This window comes from Sesamum indicum, linkage group LG9 (assembly GCF_026168435.1).
Source record: "Sesamum indicum cultivar Baizhima isolate 11 linkage group LG9, ASM2616843v1, whole genome shotgun sequence".
NCBI classification, from domain to species: Eukaryota; Viridiplantae; Streptophyta; class Magnoliopsida; order Lamiales; family Pedaliaceae; genus Sesamum; species Sesamum indicum.
Window position 1 is genome coordinate 3,398,438 of NC_142665.1, and position 18,181 is coordinate 3,416,618.

The 18,181-nt window shown below is 36.0% G+C and overlaps 3 protein-coding genes across 9 annotated transcripts; all 3 read right to left on the minus strand.

Annotated features, from left to right (window-relative positions):
• Positions 1-58: 58 nt before the first annotated feature.
• On the minus strand, positions 59-2,916 carry LOC105170436 (scarecrow-like protein 30). The gene has a single exon (XM_011091198.3). The coding sequence runs from the start codon at positions 2,498-2,500 to the stop codon at positions 293-295; it is 2,208 nt and encodes a 735-aa protein (XP_011089500.2). The 5' UTR covers positions 2,501-2,916; the 3' UTR covers positions 59-292.
• Positions 2,917-6,192: 3,276 nt separating this feature from the next.
• LOC105170437 (scarecrow-like protein 14) lies at positions 6,193-9,205 on the minus strand. 5 transcript variants are annotated; one of them, XR_016067220.1, is made up of 3 exons: positions 6,903-9,205; positions 6,489-6,675; positions 6,223-6,402 (listed from the first exon to the last, which is right to left on the minus strand). XR_016067220.1 is itself a non-coding variant. In XM_088884465.1 (1 exon), exon 1 carries the CDS (start codon positions 8,988-8,990, stop codon positions 6,969-6,971), a length of 2,022 nt encoding a protein of 673 aa, XP_088740591.1. In that variant the 5' UTR covers positions 8,991-9,205; the 3' UTR covers positions 6,856-6,968. The 5 variants fall into 5 exon arrangements, 1 of the variants encoding a protein (XP_088740591.1); XR_016067221.1 differs by having other exon boundaries at positions 6,224-6,399; positions 6,489-6,661; XR_016067219.1 differs by having other exon boundaries at positions 6,224-6,399.
• A 3,758-nt stretch (positions 9,206-12,963) lies between these two features.
• Positions 12,964-16,680, minus strand: LOC105170438 (scarecrow-like protein 14). Of its 3 annotated transcripts, none has more exons than XM_011091200.3 (3): positions 16,544-16,680; positions 13,606-15,943; positions 12,964-13,307 (listed from the first exon to the last, which is right to left on the minus strand). In XM_011091200.3, the coding sequence occupies exon 2, from the start codon at positions 15,919-15,921 to the stop codon at positions 13,669-13,671; it is 2,253 nt and encodes a 750-aa protein (XP_011089502.1). In that variant the 5' UTR covers positions 15,922-15,943; positions 16,544-16,680; the 3' UTR covers positions 12,964-13,307; positions 13,606-13,668. The 3 variants fall into 3 exon arrangements, with proteins under 3 accessions (XP_011089502.1, XP_020552355.1, XP_020552354.1); XM_020696696.2 differs by having other exon boundaries at positions 13,606-16,147; positions 16,544-16,616; XM_020696695.2 differs by lacking the exon at positions 16,544-16,680 and having other exon boundaries at positions 13,606-16,534.
• Between the last annotated feature and the right edge of the window lie 1,501 nt (positions 16,681-18,181).

Genomic DNA, 18,181 nt, shown 5'->3' on the forward strand with positions numbered 1-18,181 from the left:
ACCTGATGGGAATTAAATTTTCTCCTACAATGGACATTGGAAGGAAACTCAGAATAAATTGTCTTAAAAGAACCAATTCAATGAAATATTGAAATCAAAGCAAAGGCACCAAAAGAGGTGCCAAGTGTACGGTTACTTGACAGATAGTAGTGCCCAAACCTCCAGTACAGACTCACCATGGTAAAAACCACACAAGTGCCATAGCAAACAAGATTCTACATTCTACTTTCAAGAACAATTCATCTGAATATCTGGTTTATTCTTCACTCGACCGGCACCGGCAGCATCAACATCACTTGTGAGCAGGTTGCCAATAGGAGATGGCATGAATAACCCGCCCTTTCCATCCCTGCAGCATCCACTTCCCGTCTTCGTCCACCGAAAAGTCTTTATGATAATGCCTCTTCACCTTACTCCTCACGTATTTCACGATCTCTTGATCCAGCGCCAGCTGCCTGAAACCTGCTCTTTGATTCCTAACTTGCCACTGCTTGTAAGTCTCCGGCCTCTCCACCCTCTCCGTGCCTTCGCAAGCTATGATGTTCATAGCATCCTTCCCGAACACCTGCTCTTCAAAGAGTCGTCTGTGCTGGTCTTCTCGGGATATTGTAGCCTCAAACATATCGAACAGGGAGGAGAAGTGGAAAAGTGCTTCTCTGAATCTCGTGACGAAGAAAGGGGTGTTGTATGTGCCGTTGACGACCCCGTGAATGAACATATCAGGTTTGATCTTCTTGATCAAGTTCAGAACAGCATCCCTTGGGCTGTTCACCATTACTGTTTCATCTGGCACGTTGTGAAGCCGGTACAAGGAATTCACCACGAGCAACTCGTTCTTTTCAATCTTGAGATCTTCAAGTCTAATGGTCTCCCATTTTTGTGCTATAGCATTGTATTCAAATGGGACTTTGAATCTCTCACAGTACTTGGCAAGTCGACGGCCTGTATCCCCTACCCTCTCTGCCGGCCGGAATCCCGGTTGGGGGAAATCTATCCCAGTGATGCGAAGCTTCGGAGGTCCACCTGGTCTTTCCGACAGGGCCTGGATCAGGCAAGGCCACTGAAACCCATATAGAATGCCGAAATCAACAATGTGAAGTGTGGTCACTCCGGTTGCCAGCTTCACTATCGTTTTGTTTGCCAAGAGATTCGACATTTTCTTGAAAGGGCACGCGGTAATGAACGTCTTGTAAGCTTTCAAAATCTCGGCAGCTGATATCCTCATGGAAGAATAGGCGGTATATGATGCCATTCCAGTGCCGGCCAGACGAGCATCGAGAGCATTAGCAAAATAATGGGCGAGCCTTTCTGTGCCGTCTCCTTGAGGAGAAGAATGCTGCCTTATGCGCATAAGTAAATCAGTTACGGTCCGGCTGTCGTAGCTCGCCACAGCTTGTGCACATTGCATCAGAAGACTTCTCAGGTCCACTACTTCTTTGACGATGCCATTTTTCTTACCTCCTTTCGGTCGTCCTCTATTGGACCCTTTCGGTTGCTCGTACTGCTGCAACTTCTCCTTCGCTTCAATTTCATCCTCGTCACCACAAATAGAAATATGGCTTTTGGCACAGAGCAGCACATTATCATACATCTCCAATGGCTCAGACTCAGCAACATTGTTGGCCAACTGTTTGCTAATCCTGTGCTCTTCTATAGAATCACTTTCTTCCCTGTATCGATTCTTCTTTCCTCTCAAGCTGCTGCTTGAAGACTGATCAGAAGTCTTGTTATACAGTTCCGAGTTATTACTCAGAAGCTCATCGTTGAAGAGTTCGAAATTACTAACTTCCCCTTTGCTTAAACTGGACATGTTAACAAACTGCATCTCATTTGCTGAATCCGAGGCCCAAAACGGACCCGTCGAAGAGCCTTTCGAGGAGTCAACGGGCAGCCAACTCGACGGAAAAGCATCCAGGGAAGGATACTGAACTTGGGGAGGACTGACGAGGGATTCAAAATCCCCCAAATTATGAGGATTCCAAGCAGACTCCACGACATTGCTGACATCTAAGGAACTCCCACTACTGCTAATGCTGCAAGATTTGGTGAAAACGTCACTTGGACTTTCGGCATTCCCGTCGGAATTGTTGTTGAGGACATCAAACAGGGATTTCTCAGTGGCCTGGAGAGCCAAACTGTCATGGAGCATACAGGGCTTAGTTCCCAGGTCCTCCTCTTCCATAAGCATCTGGCTTATGAACTTGAGGATTGCATCTGAATGATCAATTTCCTCAGAAATCTCACCCTCAGATGAAGAAGAATCAGGAACTGGCGAAGATCCATTTCCAAGCTCCACAGAAAATTCCTTGGAAATTTCCCGCTCGGAACAAGATTCATCAACAGGCGATGACCCGTTTGTGATGCGAGGAAATCCGTTGAAACCAGGATCCAGTTTGTACCCAAAAACATGAAGATTTTCCTCAGGAAACACTGATTTTGGGCAGCAATTCAACTGAAAATCATTTGTAGGAGCCAAGTATCCCTGGACTACAGTATTCATGATGACTCAATATCCAGCAAAAAGCCTATTGAATCGGGTTCTTATCTCAAGAATCAGGGAAATGAACCACAAAAAGCCTCAGCGAACTGATATCAACAAGAAAAATCTTGAGAAAAACGAAAGAGTTGCAAAATTTTTAAGAAAAATCTCCCCAGAGATCTAATAAGCAAACAGAAAAACGTGGCGGCGGAACTAACAGGGACTCAACAAAAGAAAGCTTAACTGTACCGGGAAGAGAATGAGAGTGTGAATCTGGACAGGTATTCAGCGGTTATAAGAAAAGTAGGAAAAAGAAAAAAAGAGGTGTTTGAATGAATGGGCTGTGTAGAATTTCATGAAGAAGGAACGGAACGGAGACGACTTTTTTATAGGCTGTAGTTTTCAGTGTTGAGGGAATTCATGGGGAAGTGAAGCAGGAAAATTCCAGGAAATAGAGATACGTGCGTCAGTCGCAGTCGCAGTGGCTAAAGTAGAATCCTGGGCGGGGGCGGGGGACTGTCTGTGAGGGGCAGTGGAGCCGGTCAGCGAGTTGATTAGTCTTGCAACTTAGACTTTTTGGTCACTAATTGATTCAAGATATGATTTGGATTCAGCAGACAGCTTTTTTCTTTGTGTAATATTATATATATATGTACATATTGTATATTAAAATATGATTCAGATGAATTCATGAACCTGCCCTCAAACTCATCTTGTCTTCCTCTTTCCAGAGTGGGACCCCAATTATTCATCAAACCAAAAGAGAAAGGAATCCCATATTCATAATATATACAAACCAAATTTTTTATAGTTTTGGTCCAATAAATGTGATATATTTGTCATGCAATTTATTATTTTTCATGAACCATAAATCAAAATCACTCTATAAGTGTATTGTACATATATTTAGTTTAAGTTCGATTAAATTTGATTTGAATTATAATTTTTCTATATATAAAAATATAAGCATTAAAAGATCGACTCATCTAAAAATTTAAATTTTTTAAAAAAAAAGAATAATTTAGTATTCAACATTTTAACTCCCCTCGTTCACGTGCAAATCCTATACATGAAACATTTTCTTTATAAATAAACTAGAAAGATAAGAGAGACTGTAATATTAATAAATAAAAAGAGAGAGAGGAAAAGGCAAAGGGGAAAGTCCAATATTTGTATTTCAAATAAGAAAGAAAAAAGAATGTCAAATCTCTTTATCAAAATTCATTATTTTACTTTTTGTCTCACTTTATTATGTACCTCTCCAATTATACGTAGTATAATAAGACCCTCATTTTTTATATGTATTTCGTGGAAGAAAGGGCGGGAGAGAGGTTTGGTGTTTTTCATTTTATTTTATTTTTTTAAAATAAAAATACGCATTGTTATAAATATTTTATATAATAATATTATTATATATTATATTTAAATATAAAATAATCTTTTATTCTTAAAAATTAATTAAAATCGCACCTAAAGTGCATTTAGGTTACTTTCAGGATCAGGGAGTATAAATTACTAATTTGATTTTTTTTTTTCACAGGGAGATATTTTGCACATTTCGTATATCACAGGGGTTGGTATGTATTTTTTTCCTTAAATAATGCCATTTTTTATAGTTAAATTCATAGTAAAAATATTAATAAACAATTGTTCAGAAGGGATAAAAAAGTTAAATATAATAAATCTATCTTACTCCGAAGTACTACAATAAAAAATATTTTTATGGTATATATAGCACTCTATAATTTCGTACATAGGGATAAAATTGATTAATTAAATTTAATTGTTTATTTTTCTTTTGAATGCTCAATACGTATTATAGTAATTAAAGTAAAAATTAAGACCGTAAATTGTGGACAAAATGATTGGAGAGACGTAGGATTGACTAGTGAGAGAAAATGGGTACCGGGAGCCGCCGGTGAAAGGCGGGGAGAAAAAGCGTAGCGCCCAAGCTTCTAGCAGCCTTGACCGGTCATAAGTATTATATATATAGATAGATTCGGAGCGGAATCATCGCTGAAGTCGGCCACTTTGTTTTCAAGTGAAATGATGGATATGGTAAATATGATATATGTATTTTTTAGAATTTTAAAGCTTTAATTATAGAGAAAAACTTTTATTTGTTGACCACTAACTTATGATGTTAATAAATTTTTAATAACTATGTAAAATATAAATTTTGTATTATATTTATTTAATGATAAAAGAGAATAAAGGTAAAATAAATAATTAATTAAAATTGAATAAAATGAATTAATCTTAAATATGTATGAATGAAAAATTATTGATAGTAAAATGACTTTAAAGAATGGTGGAAAAATAAATATAGTTGAGAATATTTTAATTTAAAGACATGGTGCCTTCCAACAATTCCTATAAGCTCCCTGTACTTAATTTATAGGGTTTAAATATATTTTTGGTAATGTAATTTTTTAATATTTTTATTTTTTATTTTTTTAAGATTGTAAAGAGTCTTGTACCTTTTTTATATTTAGTAATTTTAGTTCTTTTTGGAGCTAATTCTTACAAAAGTTTTCAAAATAAATGGTGTGTATTTCATGTGGTTTTTATCTAAATTGATGCTTTTGTTCTGATTGGTTCACTTTTATCACTACAAAGAATACAATATTTAATCGTGGTTAATTACCATGGTCAATAACAAAATAGCCATAGCAAATAGCCATGACTATGGCCATGCAACGGTTGTCGGCCGTGGTATTTGCGAGGGTACTAAATATTTTGTCATGACTAAAAAGCATGACAAATATTTTTACCATGACTCTTAGCCATGCTTTGTATTAGTGGAAAACCTATATTTTTGCATTGGTTTTATCTAACTATGGTTAATAAAAAGTATTTACCATGATTTTTAGTGCATAGCCATTAAAATTGTAGTCAATAGTCATTTTTTTTCTAGTGTTTCGAAATGGAAGGAAATTTTTTAAACAAAAATGATGTGGTGCATTATTTTTTTCAAAAAATTACATCACACTTTTGCAAGTCCTAGGAAAATAAAGGATAATAATACCAAAATTATTCCGACAACTTTAACAAATACAACAATAAATGGACCACAAATATTATAAAATGTCAAAAAGTTATAGGATTATTTTACGATCCTAAAAATATAAAAGATAAAAATGTAAAAAATATCAAAATGAATGGAATAAAAATATATTCAAAGAGTAGTGGTTGTCGAAACACAATTGCGGCATTACTTTTACCAACAGGTTTAAAATAAAAATATTGTTGTGTATTTAGAAATGGAGTGGGAGTGTAGTGTTGCTAATTGGGTGAGTATCGTTAATCAATAGCGGGTTGATTTCCGTAATTTCTGTCCTTTCCAGGAAGTCATGTTAGGTAACTCATGCTTGTGTCTCTTGATTAGGCTACCAAAACTTGCTGGAGGATCCCAGCAGGTCTTGGGATAAATGTCCAAACATAGGACGAGGAGGACCATTACTTTTGCTGCTAAAAATGCGGCCAAGTTGGCTGAAAGACCCAATTATGTACCCTCTAACGCCTCTCCTGTTGTGGACTTGGTGGTGATTCAGCCACCTCTCATTTTGATTCTAATTTTCTTCCGTAATGCTTAATACATTATGATTTGTTTCTCAGACAAAGAAAGAAAGGAATTGTCACATGCCACACGGGCAAAGGCGCACTGAACAAAGAATGTTTCTATGAATTATCAAATACAAAGGGGGTTGGTTGTGTATTTACATGTTACCTGGAAATATATACCTTTCAGTCACACAGACCTTATATCTGGAAAACTAAACAGACAAGGAAAAATACTGTAGAAAATATCATTTCTAAGAGACTCTCCAGAAAATAAGACTAATCTCCTCATGTTCTCTTGCAAACTACAATATTGTAAAGGATTTGAAGCATGTAGTTGGATTAGATGTCTGAAGCACCTGCTAAAGTTACAGTGAACAAAATCAGAGAACACTTCTAGATCAAATATTTGTTTTGAAATTAAGGCCTCGATGAAGACGTTATATACCTTCATGATAACAACACTTTCCCCTTGCACAAGTTTGCGACTTAAAAATTTGATGCTGGTTTCGCGTCTCTCTGGGTATGATGATAGCGTATTTGGTTTAGAGCTTATAGGCCGTGTCTTGAATGTTAGAAAATTTCTCCTCAAGGTTGGAGAGTCATCACTCTCTTGAATGCCTTTGAAATTAACACTATGCCATGATTACACATCAGGATTATTGATTAGCAATTTACCCTATCTAACTGGAGCATGCAATTTAATTCGTAAAAAATGATCACTTCATGAGATCTGGTTATTCCATAACATGTGTTCAGGTTTCCATGATATTAGCTTTCTACTTTGAAGATTTAATCTGATGAATTCTGAAACATAAATAAAGCATTTAGATTGATAACTATCAAATGAAGAGACAAGTACCATTAGCTCAAGGGGTGATAACAGTGGTAAGCCCTGCAATGAATGCAATAGCAATTTCCAATCTGTTCAGTTTGGTGAAGGCGTCCAGCAAGAAAGAGCATACATAACTCTGCCTCTCCAGCCTTGCAGCATCCAGTCACTCTCTTCATCCAACAGAAAATCATTGTGGTAATCTCTCTTCACTTTAGTCTTTATTTCTTTCATTATTTCCCGGTTCAATTGGAGCTGCCTGAACCCGGCCCTTTGATTCCTTACTTGCCACTGCTTGTAAGTTTCCGGTCTCTCAATCCTTTCAGAGCCTTCACAAGCAACGACATTCATAACGTCTCTTCCGAATACCTCCCTCTCATACAGCAACCGGTCTGGATCTTCCCGTGGTATCGTGGCCTCCATCATGTCAAATAAGGAAGTGTAATGGTATAGTGCCTCCCGGAACCTTGTGGCGAAAAATGGGGCGTTGTACGTTCCGTTAACTACCCCATGGACGAAAAGAACCGGGTTTATTTTCTTGATTAATTTCAGAACAGCATCTCTCGGGCTGTTCACTCCTGCAGATTCATCTGCAACATGTCTCAGCCTGTACAAGCAGTTCACCACCAGCATTTCGTCTCTTTCAATATTTAGATCTTCTACACGGATATCGTCCCACCTTTTGGCTATGGCATTATACTGGAAAGGAACATTGAATCTCTCACAGTATTGCATAAGACGTCGTCCTGTCTGCTCAACCCTCTCTGCTGGCTTGAATCCCCGCTGAGGAAAATCAATTCCTGTTATTTTCAATCTTGGAGGCCCCCCCGGCATCAAGGAGAGGCCCTGGATTATACAAGGCCACTGGAAACCATAAAGAATACCAAAATCAATTATGTGAATTCTGGTTGCTTCCCTTGCATATCTTCCTATCGACTTGTTTGCAAATATATTCGACATCCTCTTGAAGGGACATGCTGTAACGTAGGTTTGATAAGATTTCAGCAATTCTGCAGCCGGTATCTGTCTCGATGCAAAAGCAGTATATAGTGCTGAGCCAGTGCCTGCCATTCTTGCTTCCAGGGCATTGGCGAAGTAGTGTGTCAATCTCTCATTGGCATCGCCGTAAGAAGAAGAATGTTGCCTAATCCGCTTCAGCAATTCTTCACCTGTCTTGTTGTTAAAGCCCGAAACAGCTTCTGCACAGCGAGTAAGCAGGCTCCTGAGATCAACCACTTCCCTTACTTTCCTGTTTTTCTTGCTTCCTTTCGGCCTTCCCCTTTTCACCTCCGTGGTTTTCCTATACTGCTTCATATTTTCATCGCTGCCTGACGATGATTCCTCAGCCGGAGTCTCGTAGAAGCCTGGGTTCATCTTCTGACAAAGCAACGACTTGTCGAAATTCTCCATTTGCACAGACTCTTCTGCATAGCCCGCCAACTGCTTGCTGCTCCTTTCTTCTACACAATCGCCCTGGTCCACACGATCACGAGCTTTCTTGCTCCTAGAGTCCCTGTCTTGCAAATTTCCCTGGCCGCCTCGTCCTCCTCCTGTTAGAATCAATGGGGCTCCATCACTCTCCAATCCAGAGGGCTGGCAGATTTGTTGGCTTGGCCTGACAACACCACCCGAATTTAGGACCTGGAAACGCCTCTCCGTAGAGTCCTCCAGCCCATCATAATGACACGAGAAAGCAGAAGGCCCACCGATGAATACCCCTTCCCCACAGACGATGTGGGAATCCAACACGGACCATGGAGCAAAACCAGATGCAGATCTGCTCAAATCAGAACTCACCACTTGTTGATTATTAACAGCAAATGATGCCTGTGGACTCAAACTCGCATTGACAGGAGCAGAGCACTTGTCACTCAGCGCATCATAGAAATATTTCTCGGCAGCCTGGAGAGCAGAGCAGTCTTGAAACATGCAAGGCCTGTGCTCCAAGTCGTCTTCCTCCATCAGCATCTGCTTTATGTATTCATAAACACCCCCAAAATAGTCGCACGCCACCGGAGCTTCCTCATCGTTTAGATTACCGCTCCTTCTAAGCTGCGACGAGCCCGTCAGGATTCCAGGCACGCCGCTCAATCTACAGTTCCCGGAAACCGTCCCCATTCAACCCAAAAACACTAGAAGATTTCGCAAAAGAAACAAGAAGAATAGAACTTCAACTATGAATCAAAATGAAGCAGCATCATTATACAACTCACTGATTTCCCTGTATATGACGCTGAATTATGTTTCAACTAGTGTCCCCTGTTTATAAGAAAACAATGGTATATTGAAACTCGCAATTATGTCCTGGGGTGCGTGTAATACACCAAAGGGAGCAGGTGATCCTGCTTCTCAAATAGAATTCCGCCGACTCATATTATATTTGAATCAATTATACGACAAATATTATCACATAACTTGATATATAATTTAAAAATTGATCAATTATATAACAAAATATATTATATAATTAAATGTTGGAACAAACTTAATTTGTACAAAAATTTCCGGACTACCACCTATAGTAAGTAAAGAAGAGTATCACATGAGATCAGGGTTTTTTCTTAAAGTATACATGAGTTGATTGTGGATTTGGGAATCTCTTTATTTATTTATGTGTTGCCCTTAGCAGGTTGTCTCAGGTCTATTTGAAAATCTGACTTTTACGATTAATTAAGAGGGTATCTGACTAAGTTCATTTAATCTTGTCAGTTTTATATATTATATAATTATTCTTTTTGGGAGAAATATACTATATAATTACAAGATGCTTTAGATTTTTTTTTTTCTAAATTTTGAAAGGAAATTTTTTCCTTTTAAATTTACACTTTTTTTTTAAAGTTTACGATATTTTTACAGCAACTAATATACCTTATAATATTCAGTACGCAATACAATAATATTTTTAAAAATTAATAAATAACTTCAATGTAAATAACATACGTATATTAATATTAAAAATAGACTAAATAACAACATTGGTATAATTCAAATCTACAATCTTTTCATTAGGATACCTCAACTAGACTACTCAAACCAGAGATTATTGGTTACATCAATACATTTGCATGTTTGAGGATGTTTAACTTTTGTTTCAGAGTTTTGAAAAGAAGTGTAGTGTAGGGCAGGGGTGGTGTGGGGTGGGACGTGGGCATAATCATAGACGTGCACTTGCAATAAAATAACGTGGATAGGATTTAATATTTGACCGACAATTCTTACAAGGATGCCTAATTTACACCTTGCTCCCTCAAAATACGCTAATACACACTTTGCACCCTTCAAACATCACTTTGCACCATCGCTGCACATGAACTTTCCACTTTGATAAGTAATAAAATAACAAAAATTAGTATAGAAATAATATTTTGATACTCATTACGATTAAATAAATAGACACTAAAAACCGAAATTGTATTGAATTTTTAAGAAAATAAAAATAAAATATAGAACGGAAATTTTTTAATTTGATTTTGGTATCTATCAATTTATTATTATTATTATTATTTGGATTCGATCCAATCTATTTATCAAACTATGAATATCCTTATAAGAGACTTTGCATTTCTGGGGAGCTAATTGTAAAAATTGTATTTATTAATTATCACAATAAAAAAAATAAAATGATTTTCCTACTAAAATAAAAACGATTTGAAAATTATTATAAATCAACACTACCAATTATGCCAAGTAAATCAATTTAAAAACTCAAAATTTTGACTACAATTCCCGATATTCGTCATAATTTTATCTATAGTCAAATTATTTGTCATTGTTGTTAATTATGACCAAAGCATTAATCATAATATTTGATCATGACTAATATTTTAAAATAATGGTAATAACCGTTGTGATTAATTATGATTAAACAAGATCTTTAAATAAATTTTATCCACAATATTTTTTTTATTATTAAAATATATTTTGACAAGATTGATATCATGGTCATTCAATATATATTTTTATCATTAATGTTAATTTTATTGGTATGAATTGTTACACGATTCATTTAAAAAATTAACTGACTTTCCACAATATTAATTTTGTAGGGAATGAGTTGGTCATACATGTGGATGTGGTTCTTAGTGGACGTGACGGCTAATTAAGTTTTCTAATTGAGTTGGCAGACTTTTTTTTTTTTTATATTTTGATTCAACAGTAATGACTTTGATCTATCACCTAACAAAGATATAGAAATGTGGTCTGGCTGCTCAGATTTTGGAGACAACTAAAAAGATGTGCAGATTTCTATAAATAAATAGTATAGTTGAACGTATTTTGTGTTTGAATTTTAAATTAGATGATTATGAATGAGCATTGATGTGTACCAAATTTTTACGAAGTGATAAAATGGAGAATTTTACTTACTGTACAATTATGTACCAGGTGAAATACGATTTTTGAATGAGGTATTTTTCTAAAAAAATTGTCACTTTCAATGAATAGTGCTCTTGTGAGAGGTGCTGGGGGAGATTGTCGATGCGGTGGGGGGATTTTACCGTTAAGGGGTGCATGTTCATGTGTCAGGGAGGATACCTCCTGGGATATTGATTGTTCGCGAGGCGGGTCTTGTTCCACCCTGTTCAATTGGGCTTCGCGGATCACGTCCAGATTGTGGACGTCATGGGCTCAAGACTTGGTTTGCATACTCAATGTCGAGGTAAATTTTCCCACAGGCGGCGCCAATCTCCGCCCACACCTCCCATGAGAGCACTATTCATTGAAAGTGACCATTTTTCTTACAAAAAGAACTATATCGAAAGTTGTGTTTCATCTGGTACATAATTATGACGTAGATAAAATTTTTAATTTTATCCGTTCATAAAAATCTCGACCACATCAACATTGTCTTTAAAATTTTAGAACCACATTTATGAGAAATGGTTTAACTCTTTTACTTTGATTTCAAACAGTTTAATTTTACTTTTATAATGTGAAAAGTGAAAAACAAAGAAAATAGTACAGAAAGAGAACGCTGTGCTTGTAATCATTTTTGGGTTAAATACATTTTGTTTATTTGAATTATACATTAATTGCAATTAGGCTCTTTGAACTAATAAAATACAATGATACCATCCACAAAATTAATTGTTTGGATCAAATTACATTAATGTCTTGTATGTATATTTATTTGTAATATATTTTGAATAATTTTCACCTTAATGTGAATATTAAAATATTTCTTTGTTCAAAAGATACTAAAATATTTCTTAATGAAAAAATGCATTTAATTATAATTGATGCAAGAAAAGAGTTGCTTGTTCGGATAAGTCTAACTTGGAATCTTTGGACCTGAGTTTTCACAAATCTTGAAACGTGATTTTACAAAAGACACATTAACACTTGAACGTAAACAATAATAAAAGAAATAATCATAATCAAAGAATGTAGTAATGAGTAGTAGATTGACTCCAAAATACAGTAAACAATAGTGAATTTGTGGCATGTTACCTTTTACCTTTTAACATGTTTCTAGATTTATCTCCAAAACACCTATTTTCCTTATAAGAGCAGAAATGTATTATTATGTGTAGAGGTTCAAAGAATAGCCTCGGAGTCTGTAAATACGACAATTAGGGGGAAGACAAGTCCAAATTTCTTTCATCAACATGTGAACAAGTCACAAATTACTATACCTACACTTTAAACTTACGAGGCATGCAGATATTCGACTCGTATGTCACGGATTTAAGAACATGCAAAATTTAAAATTTTATTTTATTTACATATGAGAAATTACATTGACATTCCTTAAAAATTAAATTCAAACACTCTATAATTTGTTATTAGAGTAACTTTAAGATAAAAATGACCACAAACCATTTTACTAATCATTTTTATTAGAACAAATAAAAGAGAGTGTAAAATGAACAAAGTTAAAAGACTTCATCAACACTGTGAATTTGTCAATTTACACAAAAATCAGGAATATTTAAGTGTGAGGCAGATTAGAGTTCTGAACCTGCATGCAATCACACAGCACATAGGAGCCACCTTATATAATAATTCAGAGCTACTTTTTCCCTCAATTAACCATAAACTATTGGCTACAAAATTTGAACATAACTGCATAAAATCACTGCTGCAAAATCCATTGTAGAATCACACTACGATGCGTTCTTCCAATATAAGATCATCATCCCAATTAATGTACATATAAAAAGATCACAAGTCACCATACTCTAAAATCATCCTGGCACAACGGAAGAAGCACTAAAACATTAAATCTAGGCAAGCCGACTAATAAGCCTAGGTCAACTATATCTAAAACCTCCATGACTTCATCAAAGAGCAGTGAAATATTCCATCTCTCCTTCGCCAAGTAGGTTAGGCACATAGTTTATATGTACACATATGCTTACAAGGGACAAATATAAATATCTTGTCATACGAGATCATCTCCATATCAGGGAATAGCGGTGTCTTCTGAACATTTATCTGACAAAAATAGTAATTTGTGTTGTCAGTACACAAGTCAAAGGTGAGTTAACCTGCTCTTTGCATGGGAGAAACCATATGATATCTCAGCAATAGTCCGATGCGCATAAGCCAGAAATGCAGAAATAAAAGCTAATTTATAGATGCATACATGGAAGATGGAAATACTGATTTTGAGTGTAAACCTGGTCAGAGAATCATTGATGCTTGCCTTTTTGCCATGCATGTGATTGTGCTAGTCTATCCATACCTCACATTTAAAACTGAAAATGACAAGGAAATGAAGAGAAGGAATCACCTGCAATCTTGTTAAGGCCTTCTCCATACCCTTTCAAAATGTTGATTGAAAGTTCATAATTTTCTATGAGGGGACCCAACAGGAACTAGCACAAATAATCCGGCCTTTCCATCCCTGTAGCATCCAATTGCCATCTTCATCAAATAGAAAATCTTTGTGATACCCAGTAATAACCTTACGCCGCAATTTATTCATAATCTCATGATTCAAGGGGAATGGTTTGAAGCCTGCCCTCCTACAGCGGACTTGCCATTGCTTGTATGTCTCAGGTCTCTCAACTCTCTCTGCTCCCTCACATGCAATAACATTTATTACCTCAGGGCCATAAAAGTCTTGTTCAAAATTGATTCTGTGCGGATTATCACGAGGCAGGGTAGCATCAAACATATCAAATAGTGCTGAATAGTGGAAGAGAGCTTCCCTGAAGCGTGTAACAAAGAATGGGGCACTGTACGATCCATTGGTGACAGCATTCACAAATATATCTGGCTTCATTTTCTTAATTAAGTTCAGAACCGCATCTCTGGGACTCTCAACCATAACAGTCTCATCAAGCAATCTACCAAATCGAAACAGACAGTTCACAACAAGTACCTCACCAGGTTCAATTTTCAGGTCCTCAATTTTAATTTTCTCCCAGTTTTGTGTTGCAATAGCCTGGTACTCAAATGGTACACCAAAACGTTCACAATATTTCGCCAAGCGGCACCCTGTCTCTTCTACTCTATCTGCTGGCCTAAAACCTGGTTGCGGAAGCTCGATTCCAGTGATTCGCAGCTTGGGAGGTCCACCTGTTCTCTCTGAAAGAAACTGGATGAGGGCAGGCCACTGGAAACCATAAAGAATACCAAAATCTACAATATGCAATGTAGTCGCTTCTGAAGCCACTAATGCAATCATCTTAATTGCAAAGAAAATTGACATCTTCTTGAATGGACAGGCTGAAAGATAAACCTGGTACGCTTTTAACTTCTCAGCAGCAGTGATTTTCCTACGAGTAAGGGATGCATAAAGCTCGGTTCCAGTACCACCCAAGCGTGCCTGAAGGCCACTGGAAAATACATTAGCCAGCCTCTGGTACACCTCACCAGTGGGAGAAGAATGTTGACTAATCTGTTTTAGTTGTTCATATGCAGTCTTACGATCATCAGCAGCAACAGATTGAGCACAACTAATCAAAAGAGTCCTTAGGTCCACAGAGTCACGTTTCCCCTCATTTTTCCTAGCACGAGTTCTTCCGCCATTAAGCCCATTCGGCAGTACTGTTTTCTCCACTCCACCAGGCAATTTAGCATCACAACTACGAGACACCGAATCATCTTTAACGTCACAAAGGAGAACTCTGTCAAACATTTCAGAAAGCTCAACATCTTCAACATAAACAGCAGACTGTTTGCTGCTTCTTTCAACATCTTCAGGATCAGCATCATCCGGATACTGATGCTTTCTTCCCCTCAAGACATGAGGAGACTCATCAATCTCATCCTTTTCTACCTTGATCGCAACAGCTGGAGTGATATCTTCTGATTTTTGAGGCAACACATATTTGTCCAAATCAATAATCAATTGATTACCAGTAGGAAGGAATTTACTAGCTTCTTCCATCCCTCTCTTGAACTGCAAGATGGACTCACTATCGCTGAATATATTTTGAAGCAGGCTCGTGTTCTCAGAGGAGTTTATCTGGGTAGTGGCGTTATCATATGAGCCGTTAACAGTACCAAATGATGTTTGTGAACTCACAGGCAAGACTAAATTGGATGAAGAATCCTGTTGACAACCGTGTTCCACTGAGGTATTATTTTCACCAGGATCAACAATCCATTGAGGATCAATGGCACTACTACCAGCAGTACTACTGTTTGTATACTCACTGGATGTCCCGAAAAAGCTATCAGGGCTATCAGACGTTTGGTCACCATGACTTGATGGTTGAAAGGGTGAAGGAGGATATTCCTTGCCAATGACTTCATACAATGATTTCTCAGCAGCTCGTAGGGCTAGTGGATCATAGAACATGCTGGGCTTCTCTTCCATGTCCTCTTCAACCAGGATCTGATTAAGGAACTTTAGTACTGGATCAGAGTCTTGATCATCTGGAGATTCTGTCTCATAGCTCATAGTCAAAGATGGAGCAAAATTATCAGGGCTTGGGCTTAACGGAAGAAAAGGGATATCCAGGTCATCAAGCTCCCAATTATCATGTTTAATCCCATTGGTAAGGTTTTGAGATTGCTCATAACTGGGCAAAAAGGTCTCATCACCGAATTTCTTTCCATTTACTGTATTCAGCATCTCATTGAATGGGGGATCCATTGACTTAATTGCCTTAAACTTCCTATTGAAAGAGCCAGATTCAAAGAGTCAAAAATCCCATAACCTCATTCACCAATTTAAACTGCACAACATCAAAATAAATTTGACGTCTTGAATGGAACTCGCTACATCTCCCTCACCCAAACCCAAAACTAAAATTTAAAAAATAAATAACATGAGGTCAACTGGGAGTCAGCTTCTCGTAAGATAAATTCACCATGTTAACCTATCACAGTAGTAATAATAGTCATAAAAATACACATACGAAATCCAAAAATAAAATTTGCAGCCCTAGAAGAACAAAGCTCTCTCAGAACAAAAAAATAAAAGAAGACAACCGAAAACAAAGAACAGAAAAGTACCCAAAAATGTTTAAAAAATTTCAACTTTGCAACAACTTGAAACTCAGAAAAAAGCAGCAAAACATAAAAGAAAAGCAGAAACACTACACACGTCCCACTTTACAAGGAGCATCTTTCTTCAGCAAAAACCCTTATACCCACTCAATCATCAACACACCCAAAAAATTTAATAAAGTAATTGAAATAATCGAGAAGGAAACATAGAGAATCCGAGAGCCTCCTTTAAAAAATCAAAGGGTTTCTTTCCTTAATCAGCGTACCTCAGATTATTTGTGAAATTGACTGGAAGAAAACAGTCATAGAATGGAGTGAGCAGCGAGACTCTCACTGAGTAAACCTGGAACTTTTGAGAAAATCAAGGGAAACGCACGTCTATCTGTATATATATAGAGGGAGAAGGAAGGTTTCTTTCACTTTTTGGGATAATTATCTAGACGTCCTTGATGATTTACATAATTACAAAAAGTCAATGAATTGTTTATAATTACATAGACTTCCAAATTTATAACTTTTGCTATTTTTATTTTATTCCTTTTGGTTCTTTAGTGTATTTAGTTAATAATGTTTTATAAAAAAAACTAAAGAGATTTATGAATGCAAATACTGAATTCTTTTCCAAATATACAATATGGTATTATTCTGCCTAATTTTTGAGTAATTGTTTTGGATTGATGACTGATTGAGAAAATAATTTAAATACTTATTTCTTATAATTCACACAATATTGGTAAAATTAGTTTATCTTTAAATGAATTCTTACAACAGAGTTTGCAATTATATAAAAGAAATATATCTTAAAATAAATTAAATTTCAAACAAACTCACAAAATTGTGAAACTAAATTCAAAAGTATCTTAGCATACAATCAATAATGTGGTAAAATACTATACCTAAATGAAAGCTACAAAAAACAATTATAAAAATTAAATAAGTATGTCGAGAATAAAAAAAAAAACATAGAAAAACACCATTACAATAGTCGAAAATGTGGAATTCTACAAGAATGGTGGCCATGCACGGTCGCGTGTTTTGAATTTATGTCGATTCAAATGCTCCTAAAATACATATATCTCTTGTTCTATATTAATTTTATTTTTGTTTAAAGTTGATTTTTTAAAATTAATATTATGTAGAATTATAGTTGACGAAAACATGCATTCAAAATTTTAATTTTTACAAAACATGGATTATTACAACTAAAAAAAATCAAAAGTAATTATTATACATAGATGGCCAAATGCCTTTACAATCATGATTCACCTAAATCAGTTTTAAATTTAGATTGATAAACACCCTTATTATTACAAACTGTCATCCCTTGTTGAAACCCTAATTGCGCAGCCTTCACATCTCTCTCTTTTTCCATTCCTAATCTCCCCATCATCAAATCCTTCTCCATATATATTTATATATATATATCATTAAATAAGAAAAAAATTCTTATATAGATTCGGTCGAATCAAATCAAATCAGACTAAAATCCACAGAATAAAAAAGAACCAATATTTCCATAATCATCACCTTATTTTGATTGATTGACTTGCGAACTCTCCCTAGTGATCGAAGTCTAAGCCTTATTCTTAAATTAACGTGATAAAACGCAGTGAACTAATATAAAAAAATTAAGTGGCTTTACTTCAACGATCAATGAATCAGAGCTGTGATTCCTTGGAGTTTGATCTCGTCTCATCCCATCTCGGCGGATAAAAATAAGATAAAGAAATGTGTTTAGTTGAGATGAGATATTTTTTTGAGTACATGATTGCTTGTGGGATAAAAATGCAAGACTGTTAGTTGGTGTGGTGTGTAAAAAGTGTTAGATAAAAAAAATTAATAATTATAACTGATGCCGTATGTCTTCTCTTGAAAACGGCAAACTGTTTCTTAAGATAGAAAAT

What these genes read in the sequence shown, in the direction of transcription:
- LOC105170436 (XM_011091198.3), bottom strand. Translation starts at nt 2,500, where the DNA reads ATGAATACTGTAGTCCAGGGATACTTGGCTCCTACAAATGATTTTCAG.
- LOC105170437 (XM_088884465.1), bottom strand. Translation starts at nt 8,990, where the DNA reads ATGGGGACGGTTTCCGGGAACTGTAGATTGAGCGGCGTGCCTGGAATC.
- LOC105170438 (XM_011091200.3), bottom strand. Translation starts at nt 15,921, where the DNA reads ATGGATCCCCCATTCAATGAGATGCTGAATACAGTAAATGGAAAGAAA.